The 17466-nt window shown below is 45.4% G+C and overlaps 1 protein-coding gene across 2 annotated transcripts in view; it reads right to left on the minus strand.

The window, feature by feature from the left end:
• The window catches only part of LOC126995643 (atrial natriuretic peptide receptor 1-like), a 173398-nt gene that overhangs the window by 92257 nt on the left and 63675 nt on the right, over window positions 1-17466 (minus strand). For both annotated transcript variants that reach the window (XM_050855382.1, XM_050855381.1), the window contains one exon: window positions 17019-17174. In XM_050855382.1, coding sequence (XP_050711339.1) covers window positions 17019-17174 — 156 coding nt within the window. The remainder of the gene's footprint in view (window positions 1-17018; window positions 17175-17466) is intronic.

Consider the following 17466-nt stretch of genomic DNA (forward strand, 5'->3'; position numbering starts at 1 on the left):
TGTATGGGTCAAGTTATTGCGTCATCTGTTTACATGGTTGCTTTTTTATCTTTGGGTTGCCATTTCGCCATTATTTATTTCATACTCATTTATCATTTATTTTTGGCGCTCCTGGCTTGGCTCCTTTTGCATATACGGAAAAGGGTTATGATAAATGCACATTGATAGCATAGAAGGGCCTTTTAATCCCCTGAACTTTCCTTGAACAACCTACTAACCTTCCTTACCCACTCTTCCATTCCAGTTGATCTTTTCCATACCCGACGACACAATTTTTTTTCACCCACTGGAAGCGCTATTCAAAACATCACTTAAATATATACCCATCCCATCTAGTAAATTACACCTCTCTCAGGTCCACAACCCACACCTATATCTCGCCCACCTCAATTACCTTCATTGTTTCTTACATTCCAGTTGATTTTTTTCTGTATACGACTAGACACAATTTTTCCCATTTGAAGCACTATCCATAACGTTACCCAAATCTATTCCCTTCCCATCTACTAATATACTCCCACCTTAGGCTCTTCCACCTACACCTGGCTCCCCTCCATTACCCTCATTCACTCTTCCTTTACATTTAGCTTTTTCTATATTACAATTTTGCGCACTTTTCCCATTTTCAGCAATATAGTAAAGTCTCCCTTGATCCGTCCTTCGATACATTAATCCTTCGTTTCCGTTCCTGTCCTTTCCATTTTCCCATCCTCCCATCCTATCACTTTCATTTCCAGCGCAATCCTAGACTCCATCTTAATCTGTCTTCCTCGTTTTCACTAACCCATTTATTTCAGTCCTGTCCTACCCCCACCCTTGACTTCTTACCATTTTTTTATTACTACAAGCGGCGAAGCAGGTAGAAAGAGAGAATAAAAGTGAAAGAGATGAGAGAAGGAGAAAGCGGATAAGAGGATATAGAAGATGATAGAAATGGAGGGACATAGGGATAGGGTAATAAATATCTGAAAATACAAAAAAAAAATAAACTAACAAAATATCAAGAAGTAAAAACAACAAATTGAAATGACCACAATTTTCCAACGCTATCCTCAACTCCACCTTAATCTTACTCGCAGCCAGCATCCTTTCCTTTCCAATCAATTCGTATCCAATCTTAATCCTCAGGCTTCCCTTGCAATGATTAACTCACTTCATTTTAACTTTTCCTCTATTAATACATTTTCTATTACCACTGCTATCCTCAACTCCACCTTAATCTTACTCGCATCCAGCATCCTTTCCTTTCCAATCATTTTCGTATCCAATTTTAATCCTCACACTTCCCTTGCAAAGACTAACTCACTTCATTTTAACTTTTCCTCTAGTAACATACTTTCCCTTATCAGTGCTATCAGTGCTATCCTAAACTCCTTCTTTATCTTACTGGAATCCACTAACCTTTCCATTACAATTATTTTCGTATCCAATCTTAATCCCCAATGTCCCCTTGCACTGATTAACCAACTTCATTTTAACTTTTCCTCCAATAACAGATTTCCCATTATCAGTGCTTTCCTAAACTCTATCTTAATCTATCGTACTCGCATCCACTAACCTTTCCTTCTCAGTTATTTCATGTCTTAATCTTCAATGTGTCCTTCTGCTCACTAACCCACTTTTTTTTTTTTTAGCTTTTCCTCCATTAATATGTTTTTCATTATAATTATCAGTGCTATTCAAATTCCACCTTTAATGTATCTTACTCACATCTCCTAATCATTCCTTCCCAATCATTTCGTATCCTAATCTCTTTTGTTCCTTTCCACTGATTAACCCACTTCTTTTACTCTCTATCTGCTCGTTCTTTCCCTCAACCCTGTAAATGAGGTGTATGCCAGGAAGCCACATTCGAACACTCCCTTCCAGCCCCGGCAAAGTTAATGCAATGATATGAATACATTTGCAGTACCTCAACGTTCCCAGAAACCTCGCCGCCAACACCAAGCAAGGCACAATCACTTCACCCTCTATAAATAGCTTTCAACGAGTGATTTATTAATTACGTGATAATAACCTAATTGTTTGCGCAAAATTTCACTTGATTGGCAAGAAAAGACTGCACCGAACGAACGAATATCTTCATCTACTATTCTGTGAGGAGGGAGTTAAGGGAAAATAAAGAAAGTGCATGTGAGTATGGTATTACGTGGAAAGCGGAGGGAGAACGCAAGGGAATAAGAAGAGGGGAATGAGAGATAATGCTTCAATCAAGAAGATGAAGAAGGGCAATGAGGGAAAAATGTGGGACAAGGATGCACGCGAGGAGAATATAAGAATGAAGGGAAGAGAACATGGGGGGGGGGGAGAGAGAGAGAGAGAGAGAGAGAATTAAGCAGATGGATGGAGGAAATGAGTGGCCCGGACAAGAGGGATGACAAAGGAGAGAGAGGAAAAGGTAGTGGGGTCGGGCGGGTCGTGAAAAATAAAAGGAGAAATAGAAAGAAAACATGATAAATTACACGAAAGAAAGAGAAAGAGAGAAATTAATCATGAAGACGAGTGGAGGGTGTCCGTGCCATTCTTCCTCTCACCTCTCTCTCTCTCTCTCTCTCTCTCTCTCTCTCTCTCTCTCTCTCTCTCTCTCTCTCTCTCTCTCTCTCTCTCTCTCTCTCTCTCTCTCTCTCTCTCTCTCTCTCTCTCTCTCTCCCCTTTATTTTCTCTCTCTCTCCTCTTCTCCTTTCGCTCTCTTCTTCCCATCTGTGTTTTCTTGCCCTTCTCTCTCTCTCTCTCTCTCTCTCTCTCTCTCTCTCTCTCTCTCTCTCTCTCTCTCTCTCTCTCTCTCTCTCTCTCTCTCTCTCTCTCTCCCCCCTTAACACCCACGGCGAACACAAGAGAGGTAAGGCGAAAACAGACACTCGTACCTTAAATCTCATGTGTTGTGTGTTACGCGGTTGGTCAGATGGCATGATCGTAGCTGTTCTCTTCCTCCCCCTCTTCTTCCTTACTTTGTACTTCCCCCCTCTTCCTTCTCCTCTTCTTCCGTTTTCTGTACCTCCTCTTTTTGTTCTCTTATGTGACTCATTTCTTTCCTCTTTTCTGATCTCTATGTGATTTTTCTCTTTTCTTTTCTCCTCCTCCTCCTCCTCATCATCATCATCATCATCATCATCGTCATCATCTTCCTCCTCTTACTCCTCCTACTTTTCCTCTTCCTCTTCCTCCTCCTCCTCCTCCTCCTCCTCCTCCTCCTCCTCCTCCTCCCTCTCTCTTTTTTACCATCCCCTCGTGTTTCTCTTCCTTCAGTTCGGATATCGCTTTTTTTTTTCTCTGGAACCGAATAATACGCCATTGCAACAACCTTCCTCTTTAAGTTATTAGTGAAGAAACGATCAACTCCTTTAAGAATCACACTGATTGTTCTTTCACTGTGACTGGAATGAAATGGAGGATTATTTTTATTACGCTCAGTTTTTTTTATTACGCTCAGAGATTTTTGCTTGTTCTGAAGATCATTGAAATGCCTGACGAACAGACTAAATCTCGAAGAAGGCAACCTCATCATTATGCTACAGGATTCTTGTTGCCTGCCCTGGCAGCCTGCCATAATGTGTTCTCTATTGTTTTCAGGTGCAGTCGTGACACCTGAAACTAATTACGATGCTTTTTGCTTGAAAGAGCAGTCAAAGGGACGAGCGAACAAAATTAATTAAGCAGATGAGGCGAGTGGCGCTGATCTTTTAATGGATCTCTATTATTTCCTCTGACCTCTATAAGCATTTTTTTGTGAGTGAATCTTTCAATTATAATTCGTGTGCAAAGACCGCCGAGCTTATAACGGACGAAATTCTAACATATTTAGAATGAACGGAACTGAAAAAAATGAATGTATGAAATCTTCAGAAATGTAGAAAAAATCATGATGACAAACTTATCTTGTATGATAATGACCTAGACTCATGTGTGTGTGTGTGTGTGTGTGTGTGTTGGGGGGGGGGGTGCTATTCACCCGCCCGTACCCTCCAAGGAAAAAAGCTCCCTTTTGCGCTCGGAAGACCGATTTATGGTATTGCTGCGACGCAACACTCCCCCCTCATCCCCCTTGCTCAAGGGGTCAGTTACCGCTTCTGTCAGCGACAAACCTCTAGTGGCCTGAGCGCGACTCGAATCTTAGCCTGCCGGGTGACAGGCAAAGGCAGTGTCCACTGAGCTATGAAGCGGTTTGTGTGTGTGTGTGTTTGTGTGTGTGTGTGTGTGTGTGTGTGTGTGTGTGTGTGTGTGTGTGTGTGTGTGTGTGATTCGTGGGCTGCAGGATCAGGAAGGAGTGTCGGGTGAACACACTTGACTACTCACTTGCGGGAGAGCCTCTGGGGGACAGGGGCGGCACGGGTGACCTGCTGATGGGGCTTCTGAGGGGAGACGTGGCGCTGGAGGGTGAGATGCGCCCCTCACTCACGTAGCGGCAGTAGCGGCAGTCCAGGACACAAAAGGGCCTACTGCCCCCTCCGGCGGCTCCCAGGGGCGTGGAACACTCAAGTGGGGAGAGGAACCCGCCTGTGGCTGAGGGCGATAAGCTAAGGTTGATGCGGTTCTCATACTTTGAAGTTGAGGCTGGGGAGCCGCCGCTGGATTTGTCGCTGCCTGCTCCGGCGTCGCCCTGTAGGCCGCTGGTGATGGTGACGGGAGAGGACGAGGGCGTGGTGGCTGTCGTGGTTGTGGCAGGGTGAGCCGGGCCCGCCAAGTCACCGTCCGGGGGAGGAGACACAGTGGTGGTGGGAGCCTGTGGGCCCACCGGTGCTGTATCCTGGCCTCTCATACTGTACTGGTACGCGGGAACGGAGTACACGTGTATTAAGTCGGTTTAAACGGTGCCAACACAGCCACTAAAGCCAGACGAGTGTTCAGGAAAGTCTGTCTTCTCTTCACCGCAGACGTGAACGCAATCATCCCTGTTAAATTCACTACCGAGACGGAATGGAGAAACGTCCTGTTAAAACCCCGCTCCTGAAAGTCGGCGCATCACTACCAAGCACCAAACAACGGGGCGCAAAGGGCGGCGGCAGAGGGAGGGAAACTCGGGGAACTACACGCCCGCCCTGGCCCCCACCACACCTATCACCGCTCACGCCCACTTGTAACGCGACGCTCCGGCCGCCGAGGCACATGACAGGACTGGCCACAACACGACGCACCCTGCAGGACACGAGCCGTCGCCCGCCACTCACTTACTGCCCGGGGACATGAATCTGCCTCACGCATGGCCGCTCACGTATTCAGGATCAACATCGGATTTTACATGTGTTACAAGCGATGTAAGAGAGCCCGTAACTTTAACTTTTTAATGCTTAGGCGATGCAAGGCTGACTGAACGATCACACACAACGCATTACAACACGAAAATTCGTGGAAAACGATCTGGGAAGCAGCGTAAAAAAATAACCCAGTCTAAATGTATTTCTCTCGGGGCATGTTACGAGGCCTCCCTAACGCACGCATGGACGAGAGCATTTTGTAGCTTAACATTAAGTGGTTAAAGACACGTATGAAAGGACAGATTTGACTCATGACGGGGCGACTAATGCCTTGTTGAACAGCACGTGAGGCGGTGGAGGTGCGGAGGGGACACGCGATGGCAGGGGTGAGGAGGAGGAGGAGGTGGAGGAGGAGGATGAGAAGGAGGAGAGAAGGAGGAAGAGGAGGAGGAGAGTAAGAGGAGGAGGGTGCCGGGCGTGGGTGCCAGTCGGGGGTCGCGGCGGTGTGGTGGTGCTCGCCTGCCTCCAGTGCCGCCGACACACTACTGGCACAGCATCTCTCACCCTGGCACCATTCCTCCCTCCTTCCCTCCAGCATGCCGCGTCGGGCCCCGCGCCGCTCCGCCCATTTCCCCCTCTCCACTACCTTTTCCCTTCCCTTGTCTTCCCTTGCTCTTCCTCTCAAAAACCTGTCTCTTCCATGTAACCAGGCCGAAGTTCCTGCTTGTTCTTATTTCCTTAAGAGCTCCTTTCATCTGTTACCATCCTTTCAATGGCCACTTACGCCTTGCAAGTAGTCTTCTCTTCAATGTTGCTAGTGTATGATCCCTCCCTGTAACTTAGCTCTTAAAAACACCCTCTCATCAGTCCCGTGGCAGTCCCGTTCCACTGACCGATTTTTACAAGGCTTTTGCGTATTGACACTATATAGTCTCATGCTCTCTGTCATTAGCTACTGCCTTTCTCTTGCACGCAGCCCTTAACTAGGCGAGTAGTGTTTATAGTGGCATCTTGCATTGGCTCATGCTGCCCCCCCTCGTCTTTAATTCTAGAATCTAGAGTCCCCGGGTTGATAGGTGGTCTTCTGACAGCATGTGGGTAGTTTTTCATTCTTTACTGTATGCTTGTGTCTTTGTCTTTTTCCAGTCCCCCCTGCCTCGCCCTGTTATTAGGTCACAGGTTTTTGTTTTCCCCTTTTTTACTGTTGTCATTAATTTTTGCTTGCTCCTTTATCAACAGCCGTCACTTAGTTCAGTTATATTCCTTCAATTCAGCCCCCATTTGGTTCTCAGTCATCAGCCCCTTCGCCTCTTCAGTTCAGCCCACATATGGTTTTCAGTCATCAGTACCTTCGCCTCACTCCTTCGCTGGTCTCCTTTTTCACTGTTTGATTGTTACCCTCCCCTTCACTCGCTCTTTTTCTACAAGCTTTATCCTTCCTCATCACGTCCGATCCACTAATCTCTTTCATTTCTTCCTCTCCCTCACTTCTTCAACTGTTCTCTCTCTACGCTTCACCCTACCCCAGCACGCCCTCAACCACTAGCCCTCTCTCTTTAATTCTATCTCCTCCAAATCAACTGTTATTTCCACCATTCCCTTCCCTTCGAAACGTTTCATTCACTAACTTTCTTTCTTTCACTTTTTCCTCACTTCTCCTCACGGTCCTCGTTACCTTCACATCTGCTAAACACGCCCACCCTTCGCCTCCACCTCCCCCACCTCTACTCTTTCTCTCTCAAAGCAAGCACAAGTCACACTCATCATCTTACCTGCCTCCTTTTCAAACAGTTGTTTAGCTAAGCCTTCAGTCAGTCTTTCTTCCTATACCTCCCTCCTCTCCTCAGTCCACTCCTCCTGACGACCACTCTGCACAAAGGCTTTCAGAAAGTCCTCTGCAACCACCACCCACCGTCCGCCACCTCCACCATAACCTTAGCAGCTCCCATGAAGGTTGAGAGTCAGCAACATTTACCGTCAGGCAGTCAGCGCTCCATGGCGGAAGGCTGAGCCACTTAGAGCGCGAGTTTCCAGTTCCATGAAAACATTTAAAGGGGGTGTTCCAGGCTGCCGTACGCATGACTTCTGCAGAGTCGTCGCGGGCCGTGTTGCGATATTGCCGTGTTGCGTGATATCATGAGCGGCGCCGCGCTGAATATTGCATGGAAAAAAAAGTAAGGGCATGTGTGTGTGCGTGTATGTGGGGGGGGGGGGGGGTATAAGTGTGCATTTGTGTTCGTGTGTATGTGTGTGTGTATTTCGAGGTAAGTGGTGTGGGGTAGAGTTCAAGCGGCGACTTACACGTGACTGAGTGAAGTGGAAGAGCCATTTATACATGCGGAGAGGCTGGTGAATGTCATTACTGCACGGGAATTGAGCCGAAGTGCCGCTCAGGTAATGGCGGAGGAGGGAACGTGACGGGCACTCCTTGGCCTTAGTAGTTACCCCCTAAAGCATCACTGTAAGTTAGATAGATATATACATAGATAGATAGCTAGATAGAAAGATGGAGAGATAGAAACATAGATAGATAGATGAATGAATAAATGGATAAACGAGATAGATAAATAGATGAATCGACGGAGATAGGTAGATGGATTTACTGATTGGTGATTGATTGATGAATAGATAGATGAACTGATAGAGCGACTGATAGAAAAATACATAATTAGAAAACGGATGGAGGCAACAGGCACTTCCTCATCAAATTAGAGGTCGGTGGTATCGCCTGCTCGAACTGATACACCAAAAAACAACAAACTGAAACTAAAAGGTGATGTTGAGGGCATATGCTATAACTAAAAACGAAGCTATATATAGTGAAGAAAAATGTTAAATGGATGGATAATCGCTTACAGAGAAGGAAGGGTATTGAGTTCATGTACGTAGGAAGTTGTTTGTGGTTTAAAGGTTCAAGGTAAGGTTGGGGCATACGCTACAAAAAAAAATGAAACTGGTAAAGAAAAAAATGCTAGTAAATGGAAGAATAATGGTCTGCAGAAAAGGAAGGATAATGAATTTAGGTACATAGAAGGTTGTTTGTTTGCGGTTACTTGTGAAGGTTCAAATTTTGGGGCATACGCTACAAAAAGACGAAACTGGTAAAGAAAAATGCAAGTAAATGGAAGGAAGGATATTGAATTCAGATACATAGAAGGTTGTTTGTTTGCGGTTACTAGTGAAGGTTCAAAGTTTGGGGCATACGCTACAAAAAGACGAAACTGGTAAAGAAAAATGCAAGAGGTACATAGAAGGTTGTTTGTTTGCGGTTACTAGTGAAGGTTCAAAGTTTGGGGCATACGCTACAAAAAGACGAAAATGGTTAAGGAAATAAAAAAGCTAAATGGAAGGAAAATAATCGTTAGCAGAGAAGGAAGGACAATGAGTTCACGTAAATGGAAGGGTGTTTGTTTGTCATTGAGTAGAGGTTCAAAACAGACTCTCTAATTCACTGGTAAATAAAAATTCTAACCGGAATAAAAGTAATCGTCAGGGTATTCAGTTCGTATACATAGAAGGTTGATTGCTAGTTATTGAGTAGAGGTTCAAAACAGAAGCTATGAATCACTGGTAAAGAAAAATGCTAACTGGGGAGATTATATTCGTCTGCAAAAAAGGAAGGATATTAAATTTATGTACGTAAAAGGCTGTTGTTGTTGTTGTTGTTGTTTTTGCTGTTGTTGTTGTTGTTTTGCAGATCTTTAACACAGACGGGCTGAATCACCGGGGCAGCTTATCACCAACGCCTCACTAGCGCTCTTTAATTAAGCTCAATACTAAGCTTCCGAGTTAGCTCACCCGGGGAATCTCACAGCGTTCTAATTATTCAGTCGTGATGCAGCCGTTGAACTTGAAAACCTGTCATGTCTAAAAGCAAGTGCGTGATAGGTCCTGATGAACTGAATGTAAATAAGTATAAGTCATGAACTGCAGGGTGAAAACTGACTCCATCCGATTTTTTTAATTATGTATCTTTCTATCAGTCGATGTATCAGTTCATCTATCTATTCATCAATCAATCACCAATCAGTAAATCTATCAACCTATCTCCGTCAGTTTTGCCCATCTATCAATTCATCTATTTATCTATCTCCTCTATCCATTTATTCATTCATCTTTCTATCTATGTTTCTATCTCTCTCTCTCCATCTTTCTATCTACCTGTCTATCTAACTATTTCTTTGTAATTGTCTGTCCTATCTAATTAACCATCCCTCTTCCTGTCTACTTACACCTGAGAGCAACTCCCGTGAGGCTCAGACAATTAAGCGGCAATGAGACCATAGCGGCGAGTTGTGTTAATTGCAGGTGCATTAGCGGCCCGCCAGGTGACTGTCCGGGAGAGGGGGAAGGTGGGAGGGAGATACGAGGAAGGGAGGGAACGGAAGGCTGAACGTAGTAGGATAACGACTGGACCTTTACCCCTTCCACCCCAGTCCACGGTAGGAACACGCCACATCTTAATTAATCAGGGAATGTGATCTTTTAAGCCCCCTGCGTGTGGTGTCTCGTGTAAGTGTAATCCATAAATCCGCTCCTTGCCTCGCCTAGAACGGGGGAGTATCAAGACCCCTCAGGATTGTACTAGATTTTGTGGGTGACCTTTTCTTCTATTTTACTTAGTGGGAGCAGCGTTTTGCAGGCATATCCATTTACACTAGTCCGTTTCCCTCAACAAAAACAAAGTCTCCAGTTCGTGTTCCTGGTTTCACCCCGCATGCCAGAAACAAGGCTATCACGCTCTCCCTTCCCTCGCCCTTCACACTTACACTTTATTGAAAATCTGCTCTGCGACTCATGTTTTATCTATGCGTTTGATCAGAGTCACCCCTTCAGCGCCCTGTTTCTATTCCCTGTTCCTTGCCGCCTGGTTAATCTGAACATGTGCAAACTAGATGTGATTTCCGCGGCATCAGAACCTGTATAATTTGTTCCTGAAAGTACAAAAAAAAATGATAATCAGGGAAACCACTCCTAATATACATCTGCTCATAACAATCTACATACGAGGATCTTAATGAATCCTAACGAGGCAAGTTTTCCCAGAGACGAGCATTAGATTTTATTTTTGAGAAGAGAGGAAAGTCGCAAGAAGTTATTCCACGCTGATAAAAGTTAGAACCTCGCCCACTCATCGCCGCCCCTTCAACTCCACCGCTCCTTGCTTTCCTTTGCCTCTTTTCTCTGCCTTTTCTCCCTCCTTATTAGGTTGCCCGCACTCCCTCTATTACCCTACCTTCCTTCCCTCTCCATGACGCTGCCTACTTTCTACTCCACCTTTCTTCCCTCTCCACTCTTCCACTTTCATTCTACTCTACGTGGCTGCCTATTTTTCCTCCTCTCCTCCACTTTTCCGCTCCTCCATCCACTGCCTAATTTCCTTCCACCACTCCAGATTTCCTTCCTACTCCACGCTGCCTTCTCTCCATCACTCCACTTTCCTTCCCTCTCCATTACGCTCCCTTATCTCCCTCCACCCCTGCACATTCCTCCTTTCTGTATCACGCTCTCCACTCTCCCTCCACCCCTCCACTTTCTTTCCCTCTCCATCACATTGTCTATGCTTTCCCAACCCCACTCCACTTTTCCTACCACTCCACCATGCTGCCTTCTCTCCCTCCACCTCTCCACCTTTCCTCCCACTCCATCACACTGCCTTCTCTCCCTCCTACTTAACCTTTTCCTCCATTCCACCAGACTTCACATTTTTCCTCTACTATTCCACCAGACTCTCCATTTTCTCTCTACCATTCCACCAGACTTTCCATTTTCTCTCTACCATTCCACCAGACTTTCCATTTTCTCTCTACCATTCCACCAGACTTTCCATTTTCTCTCTACCATTCCACCAGACTTCCCATTTTCTCTCTACCATTCCACCAGACTTCCCATTTTCTCTCTACCATTCCACCAGACTTCCCATTTACTCTCTACCATTCCACCGGACTTCCCATTTTCTCCCTACCATTCGACCAGACTTCCCATTTTCTCTCTCTCATTCCACCAGACTCTCTCTCTCTCTCTCTCTCTCTCTCTCTCTCTCTCTCTCTCTCTCTCTCTCTCTCTCTCTCTCTCTCTCTCTCTCTCTCTCTCTCTCTCTCTCTCTCTCTCTCTCTCTCTCTCTCTCCACTTCACCTTTCCTCCTACTCCATCATGTTGCCTACTTTCCCTTCATTACTCCACCTTTCCACCCGACTTCTCTCTTCTCTTAATCAACTCTACCTTCTATCCCACTCCACCTCGGTACCCTCCACACACTCCCTCCTTCTCCCACCAACATTCCACCCACTAGACAGGAGTTCATTTCCCGGGCAGTGTGTTCTTGCAATGCCGGTCCTTGTCTGGGGCGGGGATGTAATAAGGAAGCAAGCGTGGCGCGGCGGCCCTCCTCCCAGGCCTGTAAGTGGCAATACGCCCACCCGAAGAATCTAATTTGGCGCGGCCTTACTCGGGTCCACTCGGCTCCTGCTCCTGTCAGCCGCCCCGCCCTCTGGCTGGACCGTGTAGGCGGGTGAAGGGTTAAGGAGAGAGGCGGATTAGAACGACTGGACAGGCGGACAGGTAGTAGAAAGGGGGAAAAAAAAGTGTATATTTGAGAGGAACAGTTAACGGTAAAAGTTAATTGTAAAAGGTATAGAAGAGGTGTATGCCATAGATGAACGGTGAACAAAAGGTGTATGTTTGAGGGGGACAGTTAGTGGTAAAAGTTAATGGTAAAAGGTATAGAAGAGGTGTATGCCATAGATGGAGGATGAAAAAAAAGGTGTATGTTTGAGGGGCATTGGACAGGTAATGGAAGAAGGTGCATTGTAAGGAGGGAGAGATATATGACTTTGAGGAGAGTTCAGACGGGACACAAGACTAAAATGACTGACTGAGCGGGGAAAAGGTAACATGTGTGACTTGGAAGAGAGTTGAGAAGAAGGGATGCATGACTAAAACGAGTTACTGTCCAGGTTAAAGAGGTATTGCAGGGAGGGGGGGGGGGGGGGAATGTATAACTTTGAGAAGAGTTAATAAGGAATGCCTGACTAAAACGACTGACTGAACAGCCAAACAGATAATGCCAAAAATTGTATAACCGTAAGGGACAGTGAGGAAGTAACGGAAGGTGCATGGCTGAGGACAGTACAGAAATAATGAAAAAAAGGTGTGAGACTAAGGCGGATAGTGAACAAATAGAAAAAGGTGTATCACTCAGAGAGACGATGAGGAGATGACGATATAAGTCTGACCTGACGGAGAGTTGAGAAATAAAAGAAAAGACGTGTGGGTGAGAGGTAATGTCGACAGGTAATGGCAAAAGGTAGACGAATGGTTGAGAGGTAGTGAGAAAAGTTGATAAAAAGAGGACGATAGAAGTCTGACCTGATGGAGAGTTGAGAAATAAAAGAAAAGACGTGTGGGTAAGAGGGAATGTCAACAACTAATGGCAAAAGGTAGACGAATGGTTGAGAAGCAGTGAGAAAAGTTGATAAAAGGAGGACGGTAGAAGTCTGACCTGACGGAGAATTGAGAAATGAAAGAAAAGACGTGGGTAAGAGGGAATGTCGACAACTAATAACAAAACGTAGACGAATAGCGGAAAGGCAGTGAAAAAAGGTGATAAAAAGCTTGTAACTGGATGGAGGGTTGAGAGGCGATGCAGAATTAAAGCGACCGATCAGTGGACAGGTAGGAACTAAAGGTGTATGGTTGGAAGGCAGGTTGAGGAATGATGCATGCTTGAAAGTACTGAAGGAAGGACGGCTGATAACAGAGAATAAGGCTGCAGAAGTCAAACGATTTTCCTTCCTAATTCCTATACTCATTCTCTCTGCCACATTGAATCAAAGAACCAAACTATACACTATTTTTCCCTCCTGCAGAAATACCTTTTGCAGATTTCTTATATCCTTATGCATCCTAGATTAAATTTCGGTAGCTTTTACATTTCTTTCATCTTTTCGGCAAAGCACAAACACACCTTTTTACCTTGTCCAACCATACCGTTTACTCAGTTCGTACTCCGCCGCGGCTCTGTAAACACTCGTGAAAAGAACTTCCATTCCCCTGCGCCGGCCACTCACGCGCCCCCTGACTTGTGTGACCCCGCCGCACACACCAGCCCTCGCTCACGCCTGACACGCACCATAAACTTACGGCACCTTTTTTACACTGTCTCCTGGGTCTTAAAGTCGATCTCAAACACACACACACACACACACACACACACACACACACACACACACGGTGATCACTACTCTCCTTGATTGTAGATGAACTAAAAGGAAAATTAATAACAGCACATTTTACTAATAATGTGAAAGGTTTGGTATCGGGTTCAGCAGTGAAACAATAAGTAACGACAGTGAAATGAATATTGCACAGGTTAATATCTTTAAAACCATATACATGTTGAGAATGTATTAATATGAAGCTATTTGAAAAGGGAAGAACTCGGGCTGGGATTTATTATATTGATTTGAGGGGGTAATGTGGAAACGGCAGTGGATTACAAATATCTTTAAGTGTTATTTAACTATGATGAAAGGCCTAGGAGAAGCCGACCGGAACTCGTGCAGTCAGCATCGATTTACACGAATAGAAAATTTGACCCGCCAACAGAACTAAAAACTGAGCCGTTGCAACACAGTCCTGCCTGGTGTGTTGTCTGGCTGTGGTGCGTCGGGTCATTGTGTATTTACGGAATTGGATGTTTTATGTAGTTGTTGAATACTGTAATGCTGGGCTGGGTGAACATTATAATACTTGCAGGTGTGTTACTAAAAGGGAACTTTGGGAAAACACGAACAACTTTTTCTTAAAACTGTGTATCAGTGCTTGGAGTACAGCGCCTTACACTTAACCTTGGCTACGGGAGACAAGGTCTGTTCTTAGTAACCGTGGCTTGTCGTGGATGTGGCCAGACATTCTTAATTCAGTATGATTGAAAAAAAAAAAAAAAAAGCGAAACAAAATATTAAAGATCATCGGACTTCAGTTTGGTATGGTATCATTGAAACGAAATCTCCCTGTCTCTGTACTGTCTCCACCCACGGCCTCGTTTCCCAGGGATGTCTCCACCCACGGTCTTGTGTCCCAGGGATGTCTCCTCTTTTCGTGCTGCGGACGAACACGCCGAAACACACGAGACACGCTCCACTGCGGAAGATACCTGTACCTACACCTGTCGAGCAGCCTTATTAATTAGCCTGTGTCCGGGGACGCAACGCCTGTTTCCTCATCGACCCAGATTGACTGGAATTACTTATATAACCCGAGCGCCTGCTTTTTAGGAGTGATCAAAAGATCTCGCTGGCTTTGATTGTTCGTCAGGGCATCTTTCTTTCTAATTGTGGGTGATCTTTAAGAAAATAAATATGTTGAGCTTCGTCTGTTAAAAGATGCAATGTGACTGACGCTGGGAGGTTCTTTAGGTCAGTTTGATATATTTTTCACTTGCAATGATAAAAAAAAAAGTTATTTACTGTAGAAAATTACTGAGGAAAGAGCAACATCTATTCATTATAATCACTGAAGATAAAATATGATTCATTAACAATTCTTGAGGCAGGCGCGACATTATCCGGATGTTGCGTGTTCGAGGGAGACACACGCAACAAGTGACAGTCCGGCCCGCAAAAAGTCCGCCGCTGCTGCCCCGCCGCCGCGCTATGGCTCAGTTATATTCTTAAAGCGTCCATGTCAATCATAAACTTTTTTTCTGTCAGACCTGAGTCCTCACCTTTACGGGAGAGGACAAAGGTCACACCACTCACACAAAGTTGTCCTCAGTTCTTGTTATCGCTTAGCAGTTCATGGGCATCAGTTTATTCATTTAGCGCCAGGGCTTGTGGAGAGGAGCAGTAGCAATTACAGGAATGGCGGGAGGAACGCCCCACTCCGAGGGTTCGCTGAACAGAGACACAAGGCATCGGTTGCCTCCTGACGACTGCATGGGCGGCGAGCGGTGCACCCCAACGTGGCACAGCCTCGCACCTTTAACACACCCGAGCCGCCCTTGACAGGAGGGTCGCTGCCCCTCTCACCTCCGGGAGGCTGAGGATCTAATATTTAATTGACGTTATTTTGGGAGAAAGCCTGACATCGAGGCGCTCTAGACCCGGCCCGCACGTTCCGTCAGGCACCCAGAGAATGTGAGGCTCCTGGACGCCCCGGCGACGCGGGATTACGGGGACGTTGCTGCAGAAGGGAAAAAAATTTAAAGCACACACTCGTTATTGTCTGACTTATGGAACTCCGGCAACACCTGTGACTTTCCTGTTGTTGATTCCTCAAGGTGGATATTTCCATCTAAAGTAAAGAAGACAATACTATTAGCGTTATTGTTTGCCTTGTATGGACCTTCTGCGATATCTACGACTTAGATAATTTTGGTGTTTAAAGAAAATAGTTTTGCATTCGTCCTGGAAGGAAAAACACAAATCTTCGCAAGGACATATTCGTAATTGTTTGCCTCGTGTGCGTCCTCTGCAGCAGTGAGGTGGTGACCCTGATGCTGTTGGTTACATAGTTTTCAAGCTCAGGTTCTACGTGTCATGATATTGTTTGGACGATGTATATACGCCGACTGAAAATTACTTGTATTATCTTAACCTTGCCCGGTACCTTGCCCGCACCACAGCGATCACCAGGATAAATGATGAACACTCGTTTTTTTTCCATTCACCTCGTGTCACTCGATGTTCCGTCCTGCAGTCACTAATTCGTAACATCTACTCCCTGCCCTGCCACGTACTGGTGCAGTGTGTCGTAGCCATGGACTCCGCCACTACTCAGATCTACGTACATATAGTTTTCCTTGCTTCTTGACTCTGAAATCTTACATGACAGGGAAACATGTCCGCTAGCGTGCAGATGACAGTCACAGTGAATTGCATGATATGATAATTTCTACAGAAGTTTGGGGTTTAGTTAACTCCTCTCTTCCATCCTTTCATATGGTTGAATGTAAAGGTAAACTGCTATACATCCAACCACAGGAAGATCTTGGAACACTGACGTATTCACTAACATTTTTAATAGTGATTTTATGTAATGAAGTGACTGGAACATGAGACAAATGCTTATAGTTTTCTGTCGATATTCCTCCTCCCGAAGTTGACCTCTCTTTCGGCTACCTCTTTTGATTCTTTTTTAGGAGCAGCGAGTAGCGGGCTTTTTTTTTTCATTATTGTTTCCTTTTTTGTGCCCTTGAGTTGTTTCCTTTGTTGTAAAAAAAAAAAATTCCATTGAAGGGCACGAGTCTGTTCATCCCTCTCTTCCATATCATTTGGTCCCATTTGTATTCCTTTATTACTTGCACTACAGTTGTCACCAGTATTGTTGCACCTTTTATTGATATTGAAAACCTGCCATTAAGCGTAAATTGCAGAGCTGAATTGCCAATAAATTTTCATCCCACACACGTTTGTAATTTCAGATTTTCTGTATCATTTGGTGAGGGAACAGCAAATATGTCTGTCTGGCACTTAAAACAGCAACTCAAACAGTAGAATTACGGCACCTTTGGGACATTTTACTTTCCTTTCACACTTTTATGAGAGGTCGTTCCCAGATGTAGACCCGTGAAAACATACGCATGTCCTAAATGACGAATAAAAAAAGATCTAGAGATTCGACGAGTCATTGGGATCAGAAATCTTAATGACTCTTGAAGCCCTCCAGCTGCTGCGTCTGTGTTTGCTGGGAGGTATAACACAGGTGGAGGATTATTGCTACACCCTCAGAAGACACGATGAAAAGCGCGTGGCTACTTTAGACTATTTATACTATGGTCTCCCTCCCCCATCCTCTCACTAACCTAATCCCCAGGGTACTCACGTTGCGCGGACATGGCCTCGTTCTTGACGTAGAAGGCGCCCATTCTGTAGATGATCTCGTGGACGATGACGGCGAAGGAGTACACGTCCGCCTTCTGCGTCCCTTCGGCGGGCGGGTCCGGGTGACGCAGGATCTCCGGGGCCGTCCAGAGCTTCCCTGAGGAGACGGAGGCGGCGGTGAGGGAGGCGAGACGAGATGGCACGAAAGTAATTTGTGGTGAGAAGGATGAATGATGTTTTTTTATGTGTAAGAGACTGACCAAAGGCACGGCAAATATATAAAAAAACAACAACAAAACAAAAAAAAAGCCCGCATGACGCTGCTCCCGAAAAGAATACAAACACCAGAATAGTCCAGTTTAGCTCGTCAAGTTCAGTTCTCAGAGGCGTCTTTGTGTCACGGTGGACTGCATGAGGTGACACATTGTGGAACTGGTGATTAGTTAAAC

The sequence above is a fragment of the Eriocheir sinensis genome, chromosome 8 (genome assembly GCF_024679095.1).
Source record: "Eriocheir sinensis breed Jianghai 21 chromosome 8, ASM2467909v1, whole genome shotgun sequence".
Lineage (NCBI taxonomy): Eukaryota > Metazoa > Arthropoda > Malacostraca > Decapoda > Varunidae > Eriocheir > Eriocheir sinensis.